Consider the following 9,487-nt stretch of genomic DNA (forward strand, 5'->3'; position numbering starts at 1 on the left):
TGTGTGTGTGTGTGTGTGTGTGTGTGTGTGTGTGTGTGTGTGTGTGTGTGTGTCGGGGCAATCTGGGAAAATGTGGGCCAATAGATCATGCTTCCCACACTCTAGAATGTCCTACTGCACAGGTAGCTGGGAGGAATAAGCATTGGCCAAATCAATTACACAGGCACAGTAAGGCAAGAATAAGTTTTACAAACTTGCAACCAACATGTGTCAGCCTTGGCCTGAAGAAAGGGCAATGAGCTACTGCTGTTGTGATTATGAACAGTATTAACCAAGTGTGTGGGCAGAAAGCCGGTGAGAGTTGACCATGCCAGCAGCTGGTTACAAATTCTGTTTAAGGTTGTAGTATAGACAGGGCCTTAGTCATGAAGTCTCCCTCTTATTAATTATGAACCAGTGCTTAAGTAGTGAATGAAAATTAGTTTGCCATATGATTAAAAATAGGAAACAATGAACTTCCTTGAGAACTTAATTTTGAAACTGTCTATTGTAACCAAAGTGAAATCCACACAGCGCTTGCAGGCTTCATGCAAATTTCTTTATGCCATTGTGCACCTTTGCCCATCTCCACAATACCACTGCCTCTCTGTATAAGGCATCTCTCCTGAGCAACCATATTGGCTTGGTGTTATGTGGCTATGTCCGTTTGGCACTAGAATTCAACTGAAGCCACTGAAATTTTAAAATCTGACCTAAAAAATTTCCATGTGCCATCCTTTACCTGCATAGTCTTAAACTGCAATACCTATCAACAGGTAGGTGTTACTTCACTCACCTGCCTTTTTTTTTTTTTTTTTTTTGCATTCCTCAGAACCTCACAAGTTATGATGTTTGCAGCATCTTACTTGGAACATCGACTTTGTTTGTTTGGGTTGGAGTCATCAGATACTTAGGATATTTCCAGACATACAATGTAAGCCTAGAATCAAATATTCAGTAGTTGAAACTTATTTTAGTTCTGTTGTTTTTATTCTAATTTCTTTAATGTGTATATTGTCCTCTTTCTCCTCCTCTCCCCTGACCCTTTGCAGGTGCTCATTTTAACAATGCAAGCATCATTGCCCAAAGTTCTAAGATTTTGTTGTTGTGCTGGGATGATATATCTTGGCTATACATTCTGTGGCTGGATTGTATTAGGGCCTTATCATGAAAAGGTATGTAAGCTCTTCTAAATGTGCATATATAATCATTCCATACTCAGAGTAAGCGCTATCATTTGGGGGAGGATATTCCTGCTTCTTAAGTTTAAAACATAACTCAACCTTCGTTATGAAGCCATAACAACAGCTTTAAGTTTTATATGTTAAACTCTCACTGCCTTTCCAAACACTACACTGAGGATTTTCAGAAATTCCCCCACTGTTGTTCTAGTGCTGGTGTGGCTCCAGCTCTGCTGTCAATGGTGGGTACTCTAACATAGTCTGGGCACTGATACTTTTCACCCCCATGTTGCCTCAGCAGGGTTTTGTATTACTCATAGCTTTCTCCAAACCTTCCCCGCTGGGTGAAACTTGGCACAGTTGATCTTGGTCCAAATATAGGGTGATTTGGAAAGTTTTTAATCAAAATCATTTGTATTTTTTTCTTTTTCAGTGTAGATGCAAAATATTACATATACTTTTTTCCTGTATTCCAGACCAAATTTTTGTGCCTGCATAACTCAAAAATGTGGGAAGCTAAAGGCTTTAGCGTGTTTTATAAAGCCCTCTGCAAAGGAAAGAACAACAGTTCAAGTTTAGAGAAGAGACTGCTGTTATGAACATTTAGAATTTGCATATTTACTAATTCTCATTAGTAATAAGATGCATTTATTTATCCTTTGCTCTTAATGCATTTTAATTGATGACCAAATACTTCCTAAAAGCTTCTAGAATTTTCTGCAGAAATCCCATAATACCCTACGCATCCGTCAGATTATACCCTGGGGACCTGTCCCTTTTAGCTGACACGTTGTAAATATCACTTTTACCCGAACTTGTCAAGTAGCAAGCATCTAACGATCTGAGTAAGTGAAAGAATAGTCAATGAGATGGTTGACTGTTTATGTTGTCAAAACTTGATCTTGTATGATTTTCTTGTCATTAAATGTTATGGCTCAGCTCATTTTGTTTAAGGCTCTAGCAACTTGTCCCAAATCTCACTAGATGGCAGTATTGTACTGCATAGAACAGCCTATTCTAGTCACTTGCTTTACCATGTGTTTTTGTGGCAGCTGACTGGCTGCACACTCAGTCTGCTGTACAGAATTAAAAGGAGGATACTCTCATTCTGTTCTGAATGCTCCAAACTGCAGCCCAAAATAGGAATGACTTGATTCTCATACATACTAACTAACCAAGATGGCCACTGCAAGCTTTGTGCACAAAATCCCGTAATGCTATCTAGTGGTTGTACTAGTTTGATGTCCCACCAACTTGACACTCCCAGAAGCAGCACTCCCTGCTTCTCAGTGAAATTTGCTGTCTCCTGAAGTGTAGTGCAAAGGTAGGACATGCAGGCAAGCAACTTCATGTGAAGCAGTGAGTAGCAGAAGATTACTACTTATCTGTCCTTATTTTAAAAATAAAGAAGTAAGAGAAACAGGACAGTCCTCCCACAAGTCATCTTGAATCAACTACCATCTATTACATCAGCTACAGACCTGGCCACTTGGAATTGGGTGGGGAAAAGTACTCTACAGATTCCCTCTTAATTTTTTCATGAAGAGTTTCAGAATCCCTTATATTTCCACCCAGCCTCTCTCGGGCCTCATGTAGTAGAGAATCTCTGCTCATCAGAGAAGAGCTGGATTCTGCTCTTTCCATGTGACAACTACAAGGAGTGATAGTGAGCAAGGTGAAGCCTTCCTAGCTGTTTCTTTTGCTAGATGGCTCACTGAGCAGCCCTGCCAGCTCAGAATCAAGAGAGCTGAACTCGGATCTCTAGATGGCATTCGTGGACCACTCCATGTTCTAAAATCACCCTTTCCTAATAGCCCTTAGAGCAAATTTGTCTTACTCCTTCCCCACACGTCATAGAATACATAATCATAGATATGTAGGACTGGAAGAGACCTCAGGAGGTCATCTAGTCTTCCTCTTGCCTCCACTGCGCTGAGGCAGGACCAGATATACTTAGATAATTCCTGGCACATGTTTGTCTAACCTGTTCTTAAAAACCTCCAGTGACCGGGATTCCACAACCTCCCTAGATAACTTGTTAAAGTGATTAACTATCCTTCATAGTTAGAAAGATTTTCCTAATATCCAACCTAAATATCCCCTGCTGCAAACTAACCAGATTATTTCTTGTCTTACCTTCAGTGGACCTGGGGAACAATTGCTCACTATATAACAACGTTTTATATATTTGAAGACGGTTACGTCCCCTTCAGCCTTCTTTTCTCTATACTAAACATGCTCAATTCTTTCAACCATTCCTCATAGGTCATTTAAGTGGGAATTACCCATATTTAGCATTTGATCTTCTCTGAAGACATGTTTGACACGGCATCAGCCAGCTACTCTGAGTGCCTGACATAAATGCTATTTACTTTGGGTTTCTGGACTCTCCAGCATTCTTTTTGGACCCAGAAAATGTAAAACTGGGGGGAGGTTTTGAGAGTAGGTGGAGTTGGTTAAGGCAAAGTGAAAAGGCAAAATAGGAGATTGCCTAGTGGAGCTTGATATAAGGCCTGAACCTGCTCGCACTGTCCCTTGGTCGTTAGCTATTGCTGTGGAGGTCCCTTGGCACCCAACCCACTGAATAAAATCTTTCTAATTTGCCATACCTATTTTTCTTGCTGCTATATTGGGATTAAGAAAACCTTTTATCATTCAAACCTAAACTTGGGTTCAAATGTACCTGATAATTTGCAAGATGACCCCCAACTCCTTCACCAAATAATGGAATGAGAAAATAGAGCTGGAAGATATTCTTTCAATCTCAGTATTTTTGTTAAAGAGAAGTATGGTCTATAATTTCGGCACAGAAAGGCTAGAGGAACTGTAGTGGCTCCACTTGTGTCCTATTTCCCCCAAGTGCAGAAAAAATTAAACGGATCTTTACCAATGTGCTGCTGGAAGGGGATTTTAAAAAATGTTATCGAAAGAGTAATAAGAGACGGGGGGATCAGAAGACCTAGATTCTGTTCCCAGCTCTGTCACTACTCATTGTGTGACCTTGGTCACTTAATCTCTCTATGCCTTAATTTTCTTATCTCTAAATTGGGGATACTTTCCCGCATGCATAATGCAATTTGAGACCCTCTAATGAAAGCATTAAACATTAGTGGTGGTTGTTTGTTAGATGCTTTAACCCATTGGCACCTTTCCTACAACTGATGCCAATGCAAAACACTCAGGTACATATGGAAAAGGAATTATCTCTGCCTCCCAAACCAAATGATCATGCCAGTCTTAAATGTATGAAATACACAAAAGAGAGAGATTGTGCTTGTGGGAGGTTTTTTGGGGTTTTTGAGGGGGGTAGAGGGGCTCAGGAGAATAGTGGCTGTGTTTAAAAAAAATTGTGGGAAAACTGTTAGTGAAAATGTCTGTCTTTATCTCCTTTAACCTGACTGTATGTGGTGTTCAGGTTCTAATGTCAGTCTCTTTCAATATTGTCTAGTTTGAAGATCTGAACACAGTTGCTGAATGTCTGTTTTCTTTGGTCAATGGTGATGACATGTTTGCAACATTTGCTCAAATCCAGCAGAAGAGCACCTTGGTGTGGCTGTTCAGTCGATTATATCTGTATTCCTTCATTAGTCTATTTATATACATGATCCTCAGCCTTTTTATTGCACTCATTACAGACTCTTATGACACCATAAAGGTAAATCATTTTATCTTTAGTGGAATTTTTTCTTCTAATCAATTATTTAGCATTCTTTCATGTTAGTTAAACCATAAAGGTGGACAAATGGAAGCTCTCTTGAGATGTTGACTGATTATGATGTATGGTAAAGATATTCAAAGCTTTTAGCTTAAGATCTGGTAAAAAAATGGAAGAGAGAATTTCCCTTAAGTGATCTCCACCCAGGCATTAGTTTGGAAAACTTACTTAAGGTATCACACCTCCCTCCCCCTGACCCCCAATTTCCCCCAATTTATTCTACTGGCTGTATTACATTTGGGTCAGAATAGTGACTTGAGTGGGAAGTGGGGAAATATATTAAGCTTAAAATCATTGAATGCAGTTGCTTACAGCTAGAGAATTCTTTCACGGAGTGCAAGAGTGTAATTGCAGTATCAAAAAGTCTTGCTGAGGCCGGGAGAGAGTGATGTTTGAAAGATGTCTGGGGAGAAGGAGGCAAGGGGGTAACCCATTCAGTTAAAATTGCTTAGCAGTACAGATTTGAATACCTCTGCTCCCTGTGCTTCACAGAAATTACTGGCTCAATAATTAGTAGGGTGCGTGGTATGGAAGAGACCCACTGAGTATAGTACTAATGAACTGCTAGCTAGAACCACTCTATCCAGTTCCAGTGAAAAATGGAGTGGAATTAAAAATATCCCCTTCTCTAGATCTCTTCCCTGCATTCTTGCCTCCCATCAGTATTTTCTGTACATTTCTAGTCACTTGTATTTCTACATACTTAAGTCCTGGTGGTTAGGGTGACCAGTGAGAAGGCTGCATCCAGTAACTGGCCTTTGGCTGTTGTCTTTTTGTTTTAGTTCTCATGTAAATACATGTGCAGCATAGTGGTAAATTGTTAGTGGCAGTACACCTCTACCCCGATACAACGCTGTCCTCAGGAGCCAAAAAATCGTACTGCGTTATAGGTGAAACCGCGTTATATCGAACTTGCTTTGATCCGCTGGAGCGCGCAGCCCTCCTCCCCCAAAGCGCTGCTTACCGCGTTATATCCGAATTCATGTTATATTGGGTCGTGTTAGATTGGGATAGAGGTGTATGTGGACCACAACTTCCTAGGACTCTGTTTTGCAAGTTTCTCTGTATAGGATTGCAGTAATTTTGTTGATATTCAAAGTGAGATGGGATCGCTTCTGTTTTTTCTCTCTCTCCCCTTGCTTCTAATCCTCTCATGTGGATCCAATGGTTCAAAGGAGAAGCCGCTCCGTATTCAAAGATTCCAAGGCCAGAAGGGACCATTGTGATCATCTAGTCTGACCTCCTGTATAACACAGGCCATATAACTTCCCCAAAATTCCCAGAGAAGAATCGGTTGATTTTCTGTTTTATATAGCACTTCCTCTGAATGAAAAGGTTGACTAAACTTCTAAGTGGCTGCTGTCTATCTCTGCTTCAAAGCTGTTGGTCTTTAGAGCTTGGGGTTTTTAATTTATGGAGAACTCACTTATTTATGGTGAATATGTAGGAGAAAAAAATCAACATAAAAACGGTGAAATAGAACCACGCAGGAATGAACTGGATAGTTATGCAAGTAACATGCGAAAAGGAATAACTGAATAGTGTCTTTTCTTTTTTCAATATGTTTCCTTTAGCTCATTCTTCTGTTCCCACGACCACATTCTCCTAGCCTTGCTTTGTTTGCTGCAGTAGTGACAGTTTGATTCATCTATTATTCTAGATGTTAGAGCTGATAAAAGTGTGGGAGAGCAGTGTAGAATGGAGGCAGGTTTAGAGCAATGACACAAGGAATGATTTCTCATGCACTGTAAATGAGGTGTCCTGTTTTTCAGAAATACCAGCAAAACGGCTTTCCAGTAACAGATCTTCATGAATTCCTTAAAGAATGCAGTAGCACAGACTATAGCAAAGAACCACAGGCTTCCATGCCTTTCATCTGCTGTTGTAGGAGGTCAGTATGGCAGTGCGATTCCGTGAGCTATGTAATTCTCATAAGTACCCATGAGGTTAGCTGTCTGTTGGAAAGTATGGGTTTCACTATGGTAGGCACGCCCAGAAATCTAACTATAGCATGTTCAGACTCTTAAATATATTTATCCCTTTCTGTTGTATTTAGCATTAGAAAATAGCTAATTTGTTAAGGGGAGAGGGCAGGGAAAGATACCTTTTGAGTTTCACTGTAATCATTGTAAAGCCCTCGGGGACCTACAGATGAAAAAAAACTATAGATATATATGAGAGAGAGCATCATTAATATTTCTAAAGGGGAGAGTTGTGCTGATCAGGTCAGGGAAGCACAGAGCACTGAAAACTGTTAGAGCAAAGCTAGGCTCCAAGACCATCTTGACTTCCAGGTAGGAGATCTGTTGGCAGGTAGCAGTAGAAGGGCACAAGAGAGAACTTGTTCTTTCATTTTAAGTGACCCATCCCTCATCCCAAACCTTGAGATTTGTCTGATTAAACCATTCCCAGCAATCTCCCCTCTAGTTTAATGGGAGCATTTCCCTGAGAACCTTGGTCATTTCCACTGAGCTGCCTGGAAGTGCCCATCATTATGAGCAGGGCCTGTATTTGGACCATGTGGATGGGACTGGAAGGCATTTCATCTGGTTCAGACCCCTATAGGGGTTAAGGGACCAGTAGCAGGCTGTGATGTTCTTTCTCCTGGGGGGAAGAAAAGGCGTAGAGACCATTCATCCTATAGTACCAAGCTCACTCCCACCTCTTAATCCCTGCTAAAGTGGTAGGTAGATGGCTGTGGATTCTGCCTGCTGGCATTGACAACTGTAGCAAGGCCCTGGTGGCAATGGCATAGAGGTTTATGCACAGCAGAGTTGGAGGCAGATGGAGCCTGAGGGAGTGATGTCATGTGAGGAGTGTAGCAGAACTGGGTGATCAACTGACCCGAACTAGTGTGGCAAATCTTGTGTTCCTAAATGATCTATAACAATGGATCTTACACAGTAAGGTTCTTGTGAACCACAGCTTTCTGCTTTTGATGTGCCCCTGGCTGAGGTTTAAGTGTCTTTTAGCTGAGAAAAACTGCTGGCTTGAGGGGGGGCGAATAAAAGAACATCTAAATCTCCAGATAGCTGCTGTGGATACTTCAAAGGTAGGTGGTACGGTGAACTTAAGTGCAGCTTCAAACCTACTCTCTAAGGCTGCAAGCAGACTTATAGATCCTTTTCTCCTTAACTGACTTCACTGAAAGAAGGAAACAAGTTCAGCTTCCACGGCAGGGGACCTGCAGCTGGCTTGAAACCTGGAACTTCTTTTGGGCTCAGGGATTTGGGTTCTTTGGCTTCCCAGCATTTCCAGTGCATTTGTTTGCTATTGGTTAGCAGAAACTAGTTGGAGCTGGGCATTGAGGCACTGAAGTAGGAAATTACAAAACACAACAGGGAACGAGGGGGATTATCTCCTGCCCCGGAGGTAGGGAGCAAGGCATGTTGCTGCGTTTACCAGGGTGGGCAGGCTTGCAGTACTGCTGCCCAGTGAAGGGCATATTTTCTTAAACTACATGCCTCCACATGTCTTTAGTTGAGCATGTCAGTCAGGGGAGCCCTAAATGGTATAACAAGTTCTGACTGGTGGATCTGTTGTCTCAGTTGTGCGGCTTAGTCATTTTTAGCTCTTTCTGTCTTCCTGAACATCTGTCTGGCTGATAGATGAAAAAATAAGTTGCTTCGACTTCAGTCTAATCAGAGATTGCTAGTGACCACGGTAAATTACAGGAACCTAATTGATTTCATGATTACTTAGCATATTAGGTTTTCTTGCAAAAGGTCAAGCCATAAAAAACCTGTTTGCTTTTTCTGAGAGCATAATTAAAGGCAAGGGGTATAGGTAGATCCTTCTTAATTATCTAAGAGATATATAGGAAATTCAGCATGGTTAACTTTAAATATACCAAGGATTTTATGTTGCCCTTATTAAATACAGAATTTAAAAATACCAACTTTTTTTTCTCTCTGACCCCTTTTTACAGACGAGGAAGTGATGACAACTTGATACTTAACTGACAACCAACCTACTGCTGAAAGTCACTGCTCAAGAATGTTCAGAAGGAACAAACTGCTGTGGAAAAACAACCCCCCAAATTTCAAGAAGATCTGTCATTTGGGGCTATTTCCTTGTAAACATTATGACCCTATTTAATTAGGTAGATTGGGGAGGCGAGCAGGGCAAAAAGCTGCTAATGGCTGGTGTTAGCTGGCTGACCACGTTGGAAGCTCAAAAGCTACCTTTATTTGGACTAGAATTATGAAGAACTGATGACGATTCCCACTCTGTGTTCTACTGTCTTAGTCCTGAACCTGAGAGAGACTGTCTATGGGAGCTCAGCACCTTCTTCAGATCAGGCCCCAAACTAAACATCTGGTTCTTAAATATTTATATTAAGGAACATATTTAAAAAGAATTAAACACACTTGTTTTTAAGTAGAATGTTGAATATTGCAATTATTGGTAAGGAGTGTTTCAGGTCATTCATTTAAAGTGATGTATTGGAAATGGAGATTGTAATTCTTATTTGGCATAAAACATGATTCGGTTGCTTGAAATAAATTTGTGTAATGCAGAGCTGCACAAAAATGCAAAATAATTGATGTCTTCATGTGCGTTAAATTGATTTAAAACTGTTAAGCCATTTATATATCACTAAGCTTATTTA

At 40.7% G+C, this 9,487-nt stretch overlaps 1 protein-coding gene across 2 annotated transcripts in view; it reads left to right on the plus strand.

Annotated features, from left to right (window-relative positions):
* Window positions 1-8,837, plus strand: part of MCOLN2 (mucolipin 2) — a 46,410-nt gene extending 37,573 nt beyond the window's left edge. For both annotated transcript variants that reach the window (XM_026655916.2, XM_026655917.2), the window contains exons 10-14: window positions 812-913; window positions 1,032-1,154; window positions 4,609-4,815; window positions 6,648-6,766; window positions 8,804-8,837. In XM_026655916.2, the coding sequence (XP_026511701.1) occupies window positions 812-913; window positions 1,032-1,154; window positions 4,609-4,815; window positions 6,648-6,766; window positions 8,804-8,837 (585 nt within the window). The remainder of the gene's footprint in view (window positions 1-811; window positions 914-1,031; window positions 1,155-4,608; window positions 4,816-6,647; window positions 6,767-8,803) is intronic.
* The last annotated feature ends 650 nt before the right edge of the window (window positions 8,838-9,487 follow it).

This window comes from Terrapene carolina, unplaced genomic scaffold (genome assembly GCF_002925995.2).
Source record: "Terrapene carolina triunguis isolate 2854851 unplaced genomic scaffold, T_m_triunguis-2.0 Scaffold211, whole genome shotgun sequence".
Classification (NCBI taxonomy): Eukaryota; Metazoa; Chordata; order Testudines; family Emydidae; genus Terrapene; species Terrapene triunguis.